Source organism: Salvelinus alpinus, chromosome 2 (assembly GCF_045679555.1).
Source record: "Salvelinus alpinus chromosome 2, SLU_Salpinus.1, whole genome shotgun sequence".
In the NCBI taxonomy this organism is placed as follows: domain Eukaryota; kingdom Metazoa; phylum Chordata; class Actinopteri; order Salmoniformes; family Salmonidae; genus Salvelinus; species Salvelinus alpinus.
Genome location: NC_092087.1, coordinates 130,759,136 through 130,778,524, shown reverse-complemented (window position 1 = coordinate 130,778,524; position 19,389 = coordinate 130,759,136). Strand labels below are relative to the sequence as shown.

At 45.5% G+C, this 19,389-nt stretch overlaps 1 protein-coding gene and 1 long non-coding RNA gene across 3 annotated transcripts in view; one reads left to right on the top strand and one right to left on the bottom strand.

The window, feature by feature from the left end:
- Positions 1-7,965, top strand: part of LOC139568801 (lipopolysaccharide-induced tumor necrosis factor-alpha factor homolog) — a 37,824-nt gene extending 29,859 nt beyond the window's left edge. Inside the window, exon 5 of the mRNA XM_071390891.1 lies at positions 6,474-7,965. Coding sequence (XP_071246992.1) covers positions 6,474-6,579 — 106 coding nt within the window. The 3' untranslated portion in view covers positions 6,580-7,965. The remainder of the gene's footprint in view (positions 1-6,473) is intronic.
- A 2,582-nt stretch (positions 7,966-10,547) lies between these two features.
- Positions 10,548-18,695, bottom strand: LOC139568798 (uncharacterized). 2 transcript variants are annotated; one of them, XR_011673667.1, is made up of 3 exons: positions 18,112-18,695; positions 11,219-11,353; positions 10,548-11,044 (listed from the first exon to the last, which is right to left on the bottom strand). It is a non-coding gene; the product is annotated as an uncharacterized lncRNA (long non-coding RNA). The 2 variants fall into 2 exon arrangements; XR_011673666.1 differs by lacking the exon at positions 18,112-18,695 and having other exon boundaries at positions 11,219-12,296.
- Between the last annotated feature and the right edge of the window lie 694 nt (positions 18,696-19,389).

Below are 19,389 nucleotides of genomic sequence, written 5' to 3'. Positions count from 1 at the left end.
GGCACGCCCGTTCCCCAGACCTGAATCCAATTGAGCACATCTGGGACATCATGTCTCGCTCCATCCACCAACGCCATGTTGCACCGCAGACTGTCCAGGAGTTGGCGGATGCTTTAGTCCAAGTCTGGGAGGAGATCCCTCAGGAGACCATCCGCCACCTCATCAGGAGCATGCCCAGGCGTTGTAGGGAGGTCATACAGGCACGTGGAGGCCACACACACTACTGAGCCTCATTTTGACTTGTTTTAAGGACATTACATCAAAGTTGGATCAGCCTGTAGTGTGGTTTTCCACTTTAATTTTGAGTGTGACTCCAAATCCAGACCTCCATGGGTTGATAAATTTGATTTCCATTGATCATTTTTGTATGATTTTGTTGTCAGCACATTCAACTATGTAAAGAAAAGTATTTAATAAGAATATTTCATTCATTCAGATCTAGGATGTGTTATTTTAGTGTTCCCTTTATTTTTTTGAGCAGTGTATATACAGTGGGGAGAACAAGTATTTGATACACTGCCGATTTTGCAGGTTTTCCTACTTACAAAGCATGTAGAGGTCTGTCATTTTTATCATAGGTACACTTCAACTGTGAGAGACGGAATCTAAAACAAAAATCCAGAAAATCACATTGTATGATTTTTAAATAATTAATTTGCATTTTATTGCATGACATAAGTATTTGATCACCTACCAACCAGTAAGAATTCCGGCTCTCACAGACCTGTTAGTTTTTCTTTAAGAAGCCCTCCTGTTCTCCACTCATTACCTGTATTAACTGCACCTGTTTGAACTCGTTACCTGTATAAAAGACACCTGTCCACACACTCAATCAAACAGATTCCAACCTCTCCACAATGGCCAAGACCAGAGAGCTGTGTAAGGACATCAGGGATAAAATTGTAGACCTGCACAAGGCTGGGATGGGCTACAGGACAATAGGCAAGCAGCTTGGTGAGAAGGAAACAACTGTTGGCGCAATTATTAGAAAATGGAAGAAGTTCAAGATGACGGTCAATCACCCTCGGTCTGGGGCTCCATGCAAGATTTCACCTCGTGGGGCATCAATGATCATGAGGAAGGTGAGGGATCAGCCCAGAACTACACGGCAGGACCTGGTCAATGACCTGAAGAGAGCTGGGACCACAGTCTCAAAGAAAACCATTAGTAACACACTACGCCGTCATGGATTAAAATCCTGCAGCGCACGCAAGGTCCCCCTGCTTAAGCCAGTGCATGTCCAGGCCCGTCTGAAGTTTGCCAATGACCATCTGGATGATCCAGAGGAGGAATGGGAGAAGGTCATGTGGTCTGATGAGACAAAAATAGAGCTTTTTGGTCTAACTCCACTCGCCGTGTTTGGAGGAAGAAGAAGTATGAGTACAACCCCAAGAACACCATCCCAACCGTGAAGCATGGAGGTGGAAACATCATTCTTTGGGGATGCTTTTCTGCAAAGGGGACAGGACGACTGAACCGTATTGAGGGGAGGATGGATGGGGCCATGTATCGCGAGATCTTGGCCAACAACCTCCTTCCCTCAGTAAGAGCATTGAAGATGGGTCGTGGCTGGGTCTTCCAGCATGACAACGACACGAAGCACACAGCCATGGCAACTAAGGAGTGGCTCCGTAAGAAGCATCTCAAGGTCCTGGAGTGGCCTAGCCAGTCTCCAGACCTGAACCCAATAGAAAATCTTTGGAGGGAGCTGAAAGTCCGTATTGCCCAGCGACAGCCCCGAAACCTGAAGGATCTGGAGAAGATCTGTAGGGAGGAGTGGGCCAAAATCCCTGCTGCAGTGTGTGCAAACCTAGTCAAGAACTACAGGAAACGTATGATCTCTGTAATTGCAAACAAAGGTTTCTGTACCAAATATTAAGTTCTGCTTTTCTGATGTATCAAATACTTATGTCATGCAATAAAATGCAAATTAATTACTTAAAAATCATACAATGTGATTTTCTGGATTTTTGTTTTAGATTCCGTCTCTCATAGTTGAAGTGTACCTATGATAAAAATTACAGACCTCTACATGCTTTGTAAGTAGGAAAACCTGCAAAATCGGCAGTGTATCAAATACTTGTTCTCCCCACTGTATATGCCTGTACGTAGGGGTGGCAGGTAACCTAGTGGTTAGAGCTTTGGACTAGTAACCGAAAGGTTGCTAGATCGAATCCCCGAGCTGACAAGGTAAAAATCTGTCGTTCTGCCCCTGAACAGGGCAGTTAACTCACTGTTCCTAGGCCGTCATTGTAAATAAGATTTTTTTTCTTAACTGACTTGCCTAGTTAAATCAAATCAGATGTTAATGGTCACATACACATGGTTAGCAGATGTTAATGCGAGTGTAGTGAAATGCTTGTGCTTCTAGTTCCGACAGTGCAGTAATATCTAACAAGTCATCTAACAATTCCACAACAACTCCCTTATACACACAAGTGTAAAGGAATGATTAAGAATATGTACATATAAATATATGGATGAGCGATGGCCGAACGGCATAGGCAGTAGATGGTATAGAGTACAGTATATACATATGAGATGAGTAATGTAGGGTATGTAAACATTATATAAAGTGGCATTGTTTAAGTGACTAGTGATACATTTATTCCATCCAATTATTAATTATTAAAGTGGCTAGAGATTGAGTCTGTATGTTGGCAGCAGCCACTCAATGTTAGCGATGGCTGTTCAACAGTCTGATGGCCTTGAGATAGAAGCTGTTTTTCAGTCTCTCGGTCCCAGCTTTGATAAACCTGTACTGACCTCGCCTTCTGGATGATAGCGGGGTGAACAGGCAGTGGTTGTTGTCCTTGATTATCTTTTTGGCCTTCCTGTGACATCGGGTGGTGTAGGTGTCCTGGAGGGCAGGTAGTTTGCCCCCGGTGATGCGTTGTGCAGACCTCACTACCCTCAGGAGAGCCTTACGGTTGTGGGCGGAGCAGTTGCCGTACCAGGCGGTGATACAGCCCGACAGGATGCTCTCGATTGTGCATCTGTAAAAGTTTGTGAGTGTTTCTGGTGACAAGCCAAATTTCTTCAGCCTCCTGAGGTTGAAGAGGCGCTGTTGCTCCTTCTTCACCACGCTGTCTGTGTGGGTGGACCATTTCAGTTTGTCCGTGATGTGTACGCCGAGGAACTTTCCACCTTCTCCACTACTGTCCCGTCGATGTGGATAGGGGGATGCTCCCTCTGCTGTTTCCTGAAGTCCACAATCATCTCCTTTGTTTTGTTGACGTTGAGTGTGAGGTTATTTTCCTGACACCACACTCTGAGGGCCCTCACCTCCCTGTAGGCCGTCTCGTCGTTGTTGGTAATCAAGCCTAACGCTGTACTGTCGTCTGCAAACTTGATGATTGAGTTGGAGGCGTGCATGGCCACGCAGTCATGGGTGAACAGGGAGTACAGGAGAGGACTGAGAACACACCCTTGTGGGGCCCCAGTGTTGAGGATCAGCGGGGTGGAGATGTTACCTACCCTCACCACCTGGGGGCATACCGTCAGAAAGTCCAGGACCCAGTAGCACAGGGTCTCGAGCTTAATGACGAGTTTGGAGGGTACTATCATGTTAAATGCTGAGCTGTGATCAATGAACAGCATTCTTACATAGGTATCCCTCTTGTCCAGATGGGTTAGGGTAGTGTGCAGTGTGATTGCGATTGCGTCGTCTGTGGACCTATTGGGGCAGTAAGCAAATTGGAGTGGGTCTAGGGTGTCAGGTAGGGTGGAGGTGATATGATCCTTGACTAGTCTCTCAAAGCACTTCATGATGACGGAAGTGAGTGGCACGAAGCCTCCAGTGGTGATCCATGGCACGAAGCCTCCAGTGAGGAGTCATGGCACGAAGCCTCCAACGAAGGCCTCCAGTCCGGAGCCTCCAGCGACGGCCTCCAGTCCGGAGCCACCAGCGACGTTCTCCAGTCCGGAGCCTCCAGCGACGGTCTCCAGTCCGGAGCCTCCAGCGACGGTCTCCAGTCCGGAGTCTCCAGCGACGGTCTCCAGTCCGGAGCCTCCAGCGACGGCCTCCAGTCCGGAGCCTCCAGCGACGTTCTCCAGTCCGGAGCCTCCAGCGACGGTCTCCAGTCCGGAGCCTCCAGCGACGGTCTCCAGTCCGGAGCCTCCAGCGACGGTCTCCAGTCCGGAGTCTCCAGCGACGGTCTCCAGTCCGGAGCCCCCAGCGACGGTCTCCAGTCTGGGGCCTGCAACGAGGGTGCCCAGTCCGGAGCCCGCAACGAGTGTGCCCAGTCCGGGGCCCGCAACGAGTGTGCCCAGTCCGGGGCCCGCAACGAGGGTGCTCCGTCCGGGGTCGGCGACGAGGGTCCCCGCACCAGAGGTGCCACCAAAGTGGGGTGAGCCAGTGGTGGAGTGGGGTCTGCGTCTAAGGTCAGGGCGTGACAGTAGACCCCCCAAAGGTGCGGCCAGAGTCCGCACCTTTGGGGGGGGGGTACAGTCACGGCCTGACCTTAGAGATCCTTTTTATGTCTCTATTTTGGTTTGGTCAGGGTGTGAGTTGGGGTGGGTATTCTATGTTCTATTATTTGTATTTCTATGTTTTTGGGCGGGTAGGGTTCTCAATCAGGGACAGCTGTCTATCGTTGTCTCTGATTGAGGACCATACTTAGGTAGCCCTTTTTCCCACCTGAAGTTGACTTTGTTTATGGCACATAGACTTTAGCTTCACGGTTTGTTTTGTAGTGTTTATTGTTTTGTCGGCGTCATTTTTCAAATAAAAGAACATGTACGCTCACCACGCTGCACCTTGGTCCAGTTCTTTCAACGACCGTGACAGTAGCAATGATCTAGTGTTGCCAGCCCGGGTCGCGCATTCGATATGCTGATAAAATTTAGGGAGCCTTGTTTTTAGATTAGCCATGTTAAAATCCCCAGCTACAATAAATGCAGCCTCAGGATATGTGGTTTCCAATTTACATAGAGTCCAATGAAGTTCTTTCAGGGCCGTCGAGGTGTCTGCTTGGGGGGGATATACACAGCTGTGATTATAATCTAAGACAATTCTCTTGGTTGATAATGCGGTCGGCATTTGATCGTAAGAAATTCTAGGTCAGGTGAACAAAAGGACTTGAGTTCCTGTATGTTGTTATGATTACACCACAACTCGTTAATCATGAGGCTACACCCCCGCCCCTCTTCTTCCCAGAGAGATGTTTATTTCAGTCGGCGCGATGTGTGAAGAAACCAGGTGGCTGTACAGACTCTGATAACGTATCCCGAGTGAGCCATGTTTCTGTGAAACAAAGAACGTTACAGTCTCTGATGTCTCTCTGGAAGGGAACCCTTGCTCGAATTTCATCTACCTTGTTGTCAAGAGACTGGCCAGGAATACACACACAGGTTACAGGAATACACACACACAGGTTACAGGAATACACACACACACACAGGTTACAGGAATACACACACACACAGGTTACAGGAATACACACACACACAGGTTACAGGAATACACACACACAGGTTACAGGAATACACACACACAGGTTACAGGAATACACACACACAGGTTACAGGAATACACACACACAGGTTACAAGAATACACACACACAGGTTACAGGAATACACACACACAGGTTACAGGAATACACACACAGGTTATATGAACACACACACAGGTTACAGGAATACACACACAGGTTACAGGAATACACACACACACACACAGGTTACAGGAATACACACACAGGTTACAGGAATACACACACACAGGTTACAGGAATACACACACAGGTTACAGGAATACACACAAACAGGTTACAGGAATACACACACACAGGTTACATGAACACACACACAGGTTGCAGGAATACACACACAGGTTACAGGAATACGCACACAGGTTACAGGAATACACACACACAGGTTACATGAACACACACACAGGTTACAGGAATACACACACAGGTTACAGGAATACACACACAGGTTACAGGAATACACACACACAGGTTACATGAACACACACACAGGTTACAGGAATACACACACACAGGTTACAGGAATACACACACAGGTTACAGGAATACACACACAGGTTACAGGAATACACACACACAGATTACATGAACACACACACAGGTTACAGGAATACACACACAGGTTACATGAACACACACACAGGTTACAGGAATACACACACACAGGTTACAGGAATACTCACACACGTTACAGGAATACACACACACAGATTACATGAACACACACACAGGTTACAGGAATACACACACAGGTTACATGAACACACACACAGGTTACAGGAATACACACACACAGGTTACAGGAATACTCACACACGTTACAGGAATACACACACACAGATTACATGAACACACACACAGGTTACAGGAATACACACACAGGTTACATGAACACACACACAGGTTACAGGAATACACACACACTGAATCTTCATCTCTCTCTCTCTCTGTCTCTCTCTCTCTGTCTCTCCTTCTCTAGGTGCTGGCCATGCTGTTTGATTCCGTTCTGTGTTGACTCCTGTAAGGACGTAGAACACCGCTGCCTCAACTGCAAGAGAGTGATCCACATCCACAAACGCATGTGAACAGACCAAGATGAGACACCTGCCACAAAGTGATCCACCTGCCAGAAAGTGATCATCTACTGTATATATGAACAGCCACAGCCCACTGACAGTTCAGTGCGTAATCCACATCAGAAATACAATAGTCTACTGTCTCTCTGAAATGACTGCAGCAGGAAAGCTTCCTCTACTGTCTCTCTGAAATGACTACAGCAGGGCAGCTTCCTCTACTGTCTCTGAAATGACTACAGCAGGGCAGCTTCCTCTACTGTCTCTGAAATGACTACAGCAGGGCAGCTTCCTCTACTGTCTCTCTGAAATGACTACAGCAGGGAAGCTTCCTCTACTGTCTCTCTGAAATGACTACAGCAGGGCAGCTTCCTCTACTGTCTCTCTGAAATGACTACAGCAGGGCAGCTTCCTCTACTGTCTCTCTGAAATGACCACAGCAGGGCAGCTTCCTCTACTGTCTCTCTAAAATGACTACAGCAGGGAAGCTTCCTCTACTGTCTCTCTGAAATGACCACAGCAGGGCAGCTTCCTCTACTGTCTCTCTGAAATGACTACAGCAGGGAAGCTTCCTCTACTGTCTCTCTGAAATGACTACAGCAGGGCAGCTTCCTCTACTGTCTCTCTGAAATGACCACAGCAGGGAAGCTTCCTCTACTGTCTCTCTGAAATGACTACAGCAGGGCAGCTTCCTCTACTGTCTCTCTGAAATGACCACAGCAGGGCAGCTTCCTCTACTGTCTCTCTGAAATGACTACAGCAGGGAAGCTTCCTCTACTGTCTCTCTGAAATGACTACAGCAGGGCAGCTTCCTCTACTGTCTCTCTGAAATGACTACAGCAGGGCAGCTTCCTCTACTGTCTCTCTGAAATGACCACAGCAGGGCAGCTTCCTCTACTGTCTCTCTGAAATGACCACAGCAGGGAAGCTTCCTCTACTGTCTCTCTGAAATGACCACAGCAGGGCAGCTTCCTCTACTGTCTCTCTGAAATGACTACAGCAGGGCAGCTTCCTCTACTGTCTCTCTGAAATGACCACAGCAGGGAAGCTTCCTCTACTGTCTCTCTGAAATGACTACAGCAGGGCAGCTTCCTCTAGTGTCTCTCTGAAATGACTACAGCAGGGCAGCTTCCTCTCTGTCAATGGGAATGTGTGACAGGATATTCTTCACCATATGTGCCGGCTGCAAAGTAAAAATGTACTATATCGTAAAAATTCATGAAACCAAAAATTTGTTTTTTGGTCTTAATTTAAGGTGAGGCATTAGGGTTAGCAGTGTGGTTATATTGGATGACTTTGTGGCTGTGCTACTGATTGTAATGACGTGTTTTAATTAAATGGATTTAAACAGAACGTATTGTTCTGTCCAGTGAAAAACAGTAAAGTTTGTTGATTGGTTGTTTGCTTTTTTGATTGATGAATTAACAAGGATTTTAATAATCTCAATAATAACTGAGACTTTTGAGATGATAATGGTTATTGTATTATTTCAGAAACACACACACACAAACACACACACACACACACACACACACACACACACACACACACACACACACACACACCACACACACAAACACTCACACACCACACTCACACACACACACACACACACACACACACTCACACACCACACACCACAAACACACACCTCACACCACACTCACACACACCACACTCACACACCACACACACACCACACTCACACACCACACACAGACACCACACTCACACACACCACACTCACACACACACACCACACTCACACACACCACACACACACACACCACACACCACACTCACACACACCACACTCACACACACACACCACACTCACACACACCACACTCACACACCACACTCACACACACCACACTCACACACACACACCACACTCACACACACACACCACACTCACACACACACACCACACACACACACACACCACACTCACACACACACACCACACTCACACACCACACGCACGCACGCACACACACACCACCCCCTCTTCACTAATCTGTCTGCACTTTAACCCTTTAGTCACTAAAGCTTAGTGAGTCAGAGGTCTCTGGTCTGAGGTCCCTGGTATACTGGGCACTTTAACCCTTTAGTCACTAAAGCTTAGTGAGTCAGAGGTCTCTGGTCTGAGGTCCTGTTCCCTGGCATACTGGGCACTTTAACCCTTTAGTCACTAAAGCTTAGTGAGTCAGAGGTCTCTGGTCTGAGGTCCCTGGTATACTGGGCACTTTAACCCTTTAGTCACTAAAGCTTAGTGAGTCAGAGGTCTCTGGTCTGAGGTCCCTGTTCCCTGGCATACTGGGCACTTTAACCCTTTAGTCACTACAGATTAGTGAGTCCGAGGTCTCTGGTCTGCGGTCCCTGTTCCCTGGCATACTGGGCACTTTAACCCTTTAGTCACTAAAGCTTAGTGAGTCAGAGGTCTCTGGTCTGAGGTCCTGTTCCCTGGCATACTGGGCGTTGTCTCACAGTCGAATCAATATAGATGTTCAGATAACACCGCAGGTGCAGCGAAATGCTTGTGTTTCTAGCTCCAACAGTGCAGTAATACCTAATGCTTGTGTTTCTAGCTCCAACAGTGCAGTAATACCTAATGCTTGTGTTTCTAGCTCCAACAGTGCAGTAATACCTAATGCTTGTGTTTCTAGCTCCAACAGTGCAGTAATACCTAGTAATACAAAACAATACACACATAAACCACAAAGTTGAAAGAAAGAAATTAAGAAATATCAGAATGAGCAATGTCAGAGTCCAGGATACACAGTGCCTTCAGGAAGTATTCACAGCAATGTCAGAGTCCAGGATATACACTGCCTTCAGGAAGTATTCACAGCAATGTCAGAGTCCAGGATATACACTGCCTTCAGGAAGTATTCACAGCAATGTCAGAGTCCAGGATATACACTGCCTTCAGGAAGTATTCACAGCAATGTCAGAGTCCAGGATATACAGTGGCTTCAGGAAGTATTCACAGCAATGTCAGAGTCCAGGATATACACTGCCTTCAGGAAGTATTCACACCCCTTGACTTTTTCCACATTTTGTTGTGTTACAAAGTGGGATTAAAATGGATTTAATTATCATTATTGATACACACAGGAAACTATTGAGTGTGAAAAATCCAGCAGTTCTTGGCACACTCAAACCGGTGCGCCTGGCACCTACTACCATACCTACTACCATACCCTGTTCAAAGGCACTTAGGACTTTTGTCACGCCCATCCACCCTCTGAATGACACACATACACAATCCATGTCTAATCTTTTTTTACCCTGTCTCCTCCCTTTCATCTACACTGCTTAAATTGGTTTCAACAGGTGACATCAATATGGGATCATAGCTTTCACCTGGATTCACCTGGTCAGTCTGTCATGGAAAGAGCAGGTGTTCTTAATGTTTTGTACACTCAGTATGGGTCAAACAGTATGTAAACATGTAAAAGTGTCCAGTGTTCAATGAGTTTATGTACACAGGGCAGCAGTCTCTAAGGTTCAGGGCAGGGCAGGTAACTGGGCGCAGTGGTGACTGTTTAACAGTCTGATGGCCTTGAGATAGATGTTTATAAAGTCTCTCAGTCCCAGCTTCGATGCACCTGTACCGTCTCCGTCTTCTAGATGGTAGCGGGGTGTACAGGCCGTGGCTCGTTTGGAGCAACTTAGAAATTTGACTTTTGGAGAAACGTAGACAAACGTCAGAAGCGGAAGTCAAATTGGTAAAACTGTGAGATCTTGTTGAGATCAAAGCTGAATGTCTGCAAGATTACATCATGTCAGCATTCTACATAACACAACCCAACATAATAGCCGAGTATAAAGTTGCTGTAAGACAAAACAGACCACCTCATTTCCTAGGAGATTTTCGGATGATATTGCTTGCAGTCTCTCATGCAGCCAGAACTCATTACCTTATCTACCTGACACCTCCCTAACAGCTTAGCCCGCCCCCTCTATAAATTCAATTTCAATTCAAGGGGCTTTATTGGCATGGGAAACACATGTTAACATTGCAAAGCAAGTGAAGTAGATAATAAACAAAAGTGAAGTAAACAATAAAAATGAAGGGTATATATTACACTCCAAAACAATAAAGACATTTCAAATGTCATATGTGCAAATAGTGAAAGTCTGTGTCTCTTCCTCTCTCGATCACACTCTCTCTCTTCCTCTCTCTATCACACTCGCTCTCTTCCTCTCTCTATCACACTCGCTCTCTTCCTCTGTGCTTAAGTTTCTCTCTCTCTCTCTTCTTGCTTCAGTGGTCTCTCTCCTCTGGCACATGGTGGAGAGCTGCAGGTCCCCTCCTGTTCATCATCATGAAGTTATGCAGGACACAGGTAGCCTTCACAGATGCCTGAAATCCCCCACGAGACCAGGTGGCCCTGGTCACCCAACTGTGCAGTGCCCTACACAGTGACTGTAGGCAATCGTTTTGAAGAAATCTCAAGTTGCAAGGCATCTGTAGGAATATGGAAGATAATGTCATTAGACTTTTACGTCACCAGGTTATTGTGGATTACTAAAGTATAATATATCTTATAACAAACATGATAGCATTGGATAGATGCATGTGTAGCATGTGACAACAGCAGCATCATATCAAGGATAGCGTCACAAATGAATACATAAATACCACTTGAAGCTTGATGATGACTTGATCATTTGAATCAGCTGGGTAGCACTAAGGCAAAAATAAAAATGTGCACCCCAGGAACAGGACTGGGAACCATTGCTCTTCATCTGCAGACAGGGTTTCACAGCTCTGTATCTGAGGACAGAAAACAGACTTCATTATACTAAAATTAGACCGCACTGAATATTATGTTACTATTATCTCCGTCCTCACTTCTTACTATGGAGTGGAACTACACAACAGTACCTGCCCAACCAGAATAGCCTACTCTACCTTCTTTGACAGTTGGAGCAGCTATCCTTTCACTCTCTTCCATGGCTGTTAGCTAGCTACCTACAAATGCATTTGGAGTTTGTTTTACAATTACATCCAGATAGCCATTATGAAGTTAGGTAACTGGTGATATTTAATTCCGTTAGTCGTTGAGCGTTCTTAATGGACATTGTTAATGAAGTTGTAAGAGGTCTTATTTGTTTTACTAACAAGCTAGCAATAAGTTGCATAGTAACAGCATCAACTAACGAATTGGAAGGATACCGTTCGTTTAGTTTCCTAAAATAAACTAAAAGTATATACACTCATTAAGTATGTAGTGTACAGTGTGTTATGGGTATTCGAACACAGGTATAGTCTTTTCCCCAAAGTTTATTTATTTACTTGAATAGGTTCATACAGCATCAATGTGGACGATTGGAAACAGGGCAGCAACGTTCGTCACCAGAGCGGTTTAAAGCACACTACTATTTAACTGTCTTTAAACTATTTACCCATTTAATAACCAGATCGTCATACAAACTTACTATGTTCAATTATTGTTATAATATAAATGACGACGCGACACACAGCTTTTGTTTCTTATATCCCATATGTAGTGTTTTAGCTCTTATTATTTATATAATAAGAAAGACTCTTAAGAAATTGACAATTGACAATAAGAAATTGACAATAAGAAATTGACAATTTCAAATTCACACAGCTTTTGTTTCTTATATCCCATATGTAGTGTCTTAGCTCTTATTACTTATTTATATAATAAGAAAGACTCTGAATACAAGAAATTGACAATTTCAAATTCCAACATGACCTTCTTGTAGTTGCTGCAAAACCTGATGTTGGCATTTCTGGGGTATCATGACTCTCATTCCCCACATCAAACATCCTTGGTACGTTGTAATTACGTTTCTCCGCTGGAAATACAGAGTCAGCTCCTCTCTGCCTGTAGCTGGCCATCCTGACATGGTGTAGGTGAACACTTTTGACAAGGTCACATCTTTCCTTGTCCCCTGTTTGATAACTGTGCTTGTGACCGGTAGTGCCTCGAGCTGAGCGGTATGGAAAATGTCCACTGCATCCACACTCCTTTGTCTTTCTCTTGTACACGGCAGTCTGGATAATCCATCTGCATTTGTGTGGAGGGACGACGGCTTCAACTCAATGTCATTCATATAACTGGGAGGAACAAGGTGTATCGCTGTAACCTGGCTGCTGGCATTCATATGACTGGGAGGAACAAGGTGTATCGTTGTAACCTGGCTGCTGTCATTCATATGACTGGGAGGAACAAGGCGTATCGTTGTAACCTGGCTGCTGTCATTCATATGACTGGGAGGAACAAGGCGTATCGTTGTAACCTGGCTGCTGTCATTCATATGACTGGGAGGAACAAGGTGTATCGCTGTAACCTGGCTGCTGTCATTCATATGACTGGGAGGAACAAGGTGTATCGCTGTAACCTGGCTGCTGTCATTCATATGACTGGGAGGAACAAGGTGTATCACTGTAACCTGGCTGCTGGCATTCATATGACTGGGAGGAACAAGGCGTATCGCTGTAACCTGGCTGCTGTCATTCATATGACTGGGAGGAACAAGGCGTATCGCTGTAACCTGGCTGCTGTCATTCATATGACTGGGAGGAACAAGGCGTATCGTTGTAACCTGGCTGCTGTCATTCATATGACTGGGAGGAACAAGGCGTATCGTTGTAACCTGGCTGCTGTCCTTCATATGACTGGGAGGAACAAGGCGTATCGCTGTAACCTGGCTGCTGGCATTCATATGACTGGGAGGAACAAGGCGTATCGTTGTAACCTGGCTGCTGTCATTCATATGACTGGGAGGAACAAGGCGTATCGTTGTAACCTGGCTGCTGTCATTCATATGACTGGGAGGAACAAGGTGTATCGCTGTAACCTGGCTGCTGGCATTCATATGACTGGGAGGAACAAGGCGTATCGTTGTAACCTGGCTGCTGTCATTCATATGACTGGGAGGAACAAGGCGTATCGCTGTAACCTGGCTGCTGTCATTCATATGACTGGGAGGAACAAGGTGTATCGCTGTAACCTGGCTGCTGTCATTCATATGACTGGGAGGAACAAGGCGTATCGTTGTAACCTGGCTGCTGGCATTCATATGACTGGGAGGAACAAGGTGTATCGCTGTAACCTGACTGCTGGCATTCATATGACTGGGAGGAACAAGGCGTATCGCTGTAACCTGGCTGCTGTCATTCATATGACTGGGAGGAACAAGGCGTATCGTTGTAACCTGGCTGCTGGCATTCATATGACTGGGAGGAACAAGGCGTATCGCTGTAACCTGGCTGCTGGCATTCATATGACTGGGAGGAACAAGGTGTATCGCTGTAACCTGGCTGCTGGCATTCATATGACTGGGAGGAACAAGGTGTATCGCTGTAACCTGGCTGCTGGCATTCATATGACTGGGAGGAACAAGGTGTATCGCTGTAACCTGGCTGCTGTCATTCATATGACTGGGAGGAACAAGGTGTATCGCTGTAACCTGGCTGCTGGCATTGCCGGAATGCCTTTCTTTGGACTGACAATGGAAAGCAACGGCTGGTGATCCGTAACCAGTGAGAACCGCTTGCCATATACAGTGGGGAGAACAAGTATTTGATACACTGCCGATTTTGCCGATTTTCCTACTTACAAAGCATGTAGAGGTCTGTAATTTTTATCATAGGTACACTTCAACTGTGAGAGACGGAATCTAAAACAAAAATCCAGAAAATCACATTGTATGATTTTTAAGTAATTCATTTGCATTTTATTGCATGACATAAGTATTTGATCACCTACCAACCAGTAAGAATTCCGGCTCTCACAGATCTGTTAGTTTTTCTTTAAGAAGCCCTCCTGTTCTCCACTCATTACCTGTATTAACTGCACCTGTTTGAACTCGTTACCTGTATAAAAGACACCTGTCCACACACTCAATCAAACAGACTCCAACCTCTCCACAATGGCCAAGACCAGAGAGCTGTGTAAGGACATCAGGGATAAAATTGTAGACCTGCACAAGGCTGGGATGGGCTACAGGACAATAGGCAAGCAGCTTGGTGAGAAGGCAACAACTGTTGGCGCAATTATTAGAAAATAGAAGAAAATAGAAGAAGTTCAAGATGATGGTCAATCACCCTCGGTCTGGGGCTCCATGCAAGATCTCACCTCGTGGGGCATCAATGATCATGAGGAAGGTGAGGGATCAGCCCAGAACTACACGGCAGGACCTGGTCAATGACCTGAAGAGAGCTGGGACCACAGTCTCAAAGAAAACCATTAGTAACACACTACGCCGTCATGGATTAAAATCCTGCAGCGCACACAAGGTCCCCCTGCTCAAGCAGGCGCATGTCCAGGCCCGTCTGAAGTTTGCCAATGACCATCTGGATGATCCAGAGGAGGAATGGGAGAAGGTCATGTGGTCTGATGATTCAAAAATAGAGCTTTTTGGTCTCAACTCCACTCGCCGTGTTTGGAGGAAGAAGAAGGATGAGTACAACCCCAAGAACACCATCCCAACCGTGAAGCATGGAGGTGGAAACATCATTCTTTGGGGATGCTTTTCTGCAAAGGGGACAGGACGACTGCACCGTATTAAGGGGAGGATGGATGGGGCCATGTATCGCGAGATCTTGGCCAACAACCTCCTTCCCTCAGTAAGAGCATTGAAGATGGGTCGTGGCTGGGTCTTCCAGCATGACAACGACCCGAAACACACAGCCAGGGCAACTAAGGAGTGGCTCCGTAAGAAGTATCTCAAGGTCCTGGAGTGGCCTAGCCAGTCTCCAGACCTGAACCCAATAGAAAATCTTTGGAGGGAGCTGAAAGTCCGTATTGCCCAGCGACAGCCCCGAAACCTGAAGGATCTGGAGAAGGTCTGTATGGAGGAGTGGGCCAAAATCCCTGCTGCAGTGTGTGCAAACCTGGTCAAGAACTACAGGAAACGTATGATCTCTGTAATTGCAAACAAAGGATTCTGTACCAAATATTAAGTTCTGCTTTTCTGATGTATCAAATACTTATGTCATGCAATAAAATGCTAATTAATTACTTAAAAATCATACAATGTGATTTTCTGGATTTTTGTTTTAGATTCCGTCTCTCACAGTTGAAGTGTACCTATGATAAAAATGACAGACCTCTACATGCTTTGTAAGTAGGAAAATCTGCAAAATCGGCAGTGTATCAAATACTTGTTCTCCCCACTGTAGGTATGCGTGGAGTTTCTTGACGCCCCACACTAGCGCCAGTGCTTCTTTGTCGATTTGTGAGTAGTTTCTCTGCATCATTCAACGTTCGTGACGCAAATGCAACTGGCCTCTCTGACCCATCTTTCAGTGTGTGTGAAAGGACGGCCGCGCAGCCATAAGGGGACGCATCACAAGCCAACTTCACTGGCAGTTCAGGGTCGTAATGCATCAGGACCTGTTCAGATGTGATGAGCCGTTTTGCCTCAAGAAATGCAGTTCCACACTGTTCTGTCCACCGCCATGTCCTATTCTTTTCCAGGAGCTGATTTAGAGGCTGGAGTACTGCTGAAAGGTTTGGGAGGAATCTTCTGTAGTAATTGATCAGTCCAGTGAAAGATCTCACTTCTGTGATATTTTGTGGTCGTGGTGCCTGTACCACTGCCTCGATTTTGTCCTGTGTTTTGTGCAATCCATTGCGGTCGATTTCATGTCCACAGAAGACAATCTTGTCTTTGAAGAACTCACACTTCTGTAAGTTTGCCTGTAGACACCATACTCTTTCAGTCTTTTCAGGACCTCTTCCAGGTTAGCCAGGTGCTCTTTGTCGGTGCATCCTGTTATGATCATGTCATCCAGGATACACTGGGTTCCTGGGATTCCTTGCAAAATCTGGTCAATAGCTCGTTGCCAAATGGCTGGGGCCGATGCAATGCCAAAAACCAGGCGGTTATACCTGTATAGACCTTTGTGTGTGCTTATTGTCAGGTACTGTTTGGAGCTCTCTTCAACCGGTAGCTACAGGTAAGCCTGTTTCAGATCGATTTTACTGAAGTGTTTCCCACCAGCTAGTGCAGCAAAGATATCATCCAGACGTGGCAGGGGGTATTGGTCCACATGCAACATTGAATTCACAGTTACCTTGAAGTCCCCACACATTCTAACAGACCCGTCTTTCTTCACAACAGGATCTATGGGTGTGGCCCATTCGCTTCTGTCCACTTTCGTCAGGACCCTGTATCCTGCAAGCGATCGATTTCCGCTTCCACCTTTGGTCTCAGGGAGTATGGAACAGATCTGGCTTTGCAGAATTTTGGGGTTGCGTCATCTCTCAGTACAAGTTTTGCTGTGAAGCCTTTTACTGTTCCCATCTGATCACTGAACACTGTGTTGTATTTCTTCCGCAAGTGTTCCAGTGTTTGGTCGGTGCCTTTCTCTTTGGACTGGAACGTGTGGAGCATTTTCAAGTCACACCAGTTCAGCTTCATTTTTGAAAGCCATTCCCTGCCAAATAATGGTGGGCCAGTTCCAGGCACCACATACAGCTGTAACTGCTGTGTTTGCCCCCCATACCGCACTCTGACCTGCAACGCCCCCATTGGGCTCAATCTCTCTCCTGAGTAGGTCTTCAGCAACACATTTGTGTTCTTCAGCTTGATAGCCTTGAAGTGCTCATTGTAGACAGTAGTGGAAATTATAGACACTGCAGATCCTGTGTCCAGCTCCATTTTGAGGGGTTTGCCTACGATATCTGGTGTCACCCATATTATGCTACTGCTGGGAGAAGTCACTGTGTTTAACTCCATTGTACCAATTCATCGTTCATCTGAATCACTGCCACTGTTCTCTGCTAGTGCATTCACATACCCTTTAATTTTCTCAGTTTTCCTGTTGTGACTGAATTTTGCTCTGCGTGCTCTTTGAATGTGCCCCCTTCTACTGCATTTGTGACAAATTTCGTCTTTGAAACGGCAGTCCTCTGCTCTGTGACCATCTCCGTCACACCTGTTGCATTTTTCGGCCACACGTGGGCGCTGTCGGCTGCTTGAAAACTTGTGCAGGGAAGTTTGTGATAGGTCAGTATTTATTTTACTTTGCAACTCAAATGCATCTTTAGTCGCGATTTCCATAGTCACAGCAATTTCAACAGCCTTTGCAAACGTGAGATCTGATTCTGTGAGGAAACGTTTTTACACGTGTTTGAATGTGTTCATGTTTCAGTCCACAAACAAATCTATCCCTTAATGTGTCATTTAGGTTCTCTCCAAACTGTCAATGTTCAGTTTCTTCAACTCCGCTACAAATGTACTAACACCCTCCCCCTCATTCTGATCTCTCTTGTGGAAACGAAAACGTTCCGCGATGAGGAGTGGTTTAGGTGATTTTGCAATATCTCCACAATCTCTGTGAATGTTTTATTTGAGGGCTTCAGAGGGGCAATCAGATCTCTTAACAAACTGTACGTTGTTGGGCCAATTAAACTCAACAACGCTGGTTCTCTCTTGTTATCAGCAATGTCGTTTGCAATTAAGTACTGTTCCAGTCGTTCAATGTAAGTTGCCCAGTCTTCTTGCGTGTCATCAAACATCTATTTTCCCGATGCTAGCCATTCTCTTTACCTCCGGCTCCACGGATCTTTGACCTGCCGCCTCGTTCTCGCTCTCCCCTCGTCGTCACTGCTTGCTAGCTGTTGTGCTACAGGGTCAACATCTTCCTCTCTTACAGGGTCATAATCTTCCTCTTACAGGGTCATAATCTTCCTCTCTTCCTACGAGATCCATCTGCATTCGTGATGCACACTGCAGGTAATCATCCTCGTCGCCATTGTAGTGTCTTAGCTCTTATGACTTATTTATATAATAAAAAAGACTCTGAATACAAGAAATTGAACTGTAGCTTCACATTTACTAAAACGAGTTAGTACCAGAATAACATAGAACAACACTGCGCATGACCAAGGGTGCTCCATTCTTAAAGGGGACATCAGTAATTAACAGAACATAACACCATACGTAACTGTATTGCATAAATACAGTTTGACATTTGCTATCATTGTTTTCTATGTTGCGTGAACGCTTCATAGTTTACGTGGTAACAGTCATTGGTATAATTTAACCATTATCATTCTCAAGTAAATAGTCACGGTTCAAAGTAATGTCTTGTTTACGTCTATTTCTCAGCAGTGATGGATGCCGCGGTGTTCTGATAAAGGAGGTCCGACCTGAATCCCAGGGTTAAAATACGGTTCCGGGAAGGGCGTTGGGAAATGCCCACCCTCTGTTCACCCCAGTGGAACTCTTTTTCCCTTTGACGAGTTTAAAATAGCTAAGTACAGTTATACATTGATATTGTGTACTGTTATTGTTAAAATAATGTTTGTATTTAACGTTATCATTATTGTAGAAATGTAAAACTTGATGGTTTGCAGACTTGCCTTGGAGCTGGCCACTCCCCTTATAGTCTCCGTGGAACGTCCCATCAGTGAGTTGATTTTTTGGTTTATGTACGTTCTGTTCCTGCACGTTATAGCGAAGTTATTTTTAACGTTAATACTTTATAGGACAGTCCGTTTTTCAAGTCATTTAGCTGTTGCTATATTTTAAAGCACTTTGGTTTATTTTCTTGTCATAATTTGTATCATCCAAGTTTGGATAAATAAAAACCCTTATTGTTTAATTGTGACGCTCACTTGATTTGATTGACAGCCTGACTCAGCGTTCTCTTCAACAGAGCCTGGATGCTCCTGATCAACTCCACCTCCTGTGGTACACAAACACAACCATCACGTTATTTTCAGATTGGTTTCTAGTGAAATAACGTCTAGGCAACATTTAGTAATGATACAAGTATTTAGGTGAACTAGAGCAAAGACAAGTCGATGTTCTTGTTTTAATCAC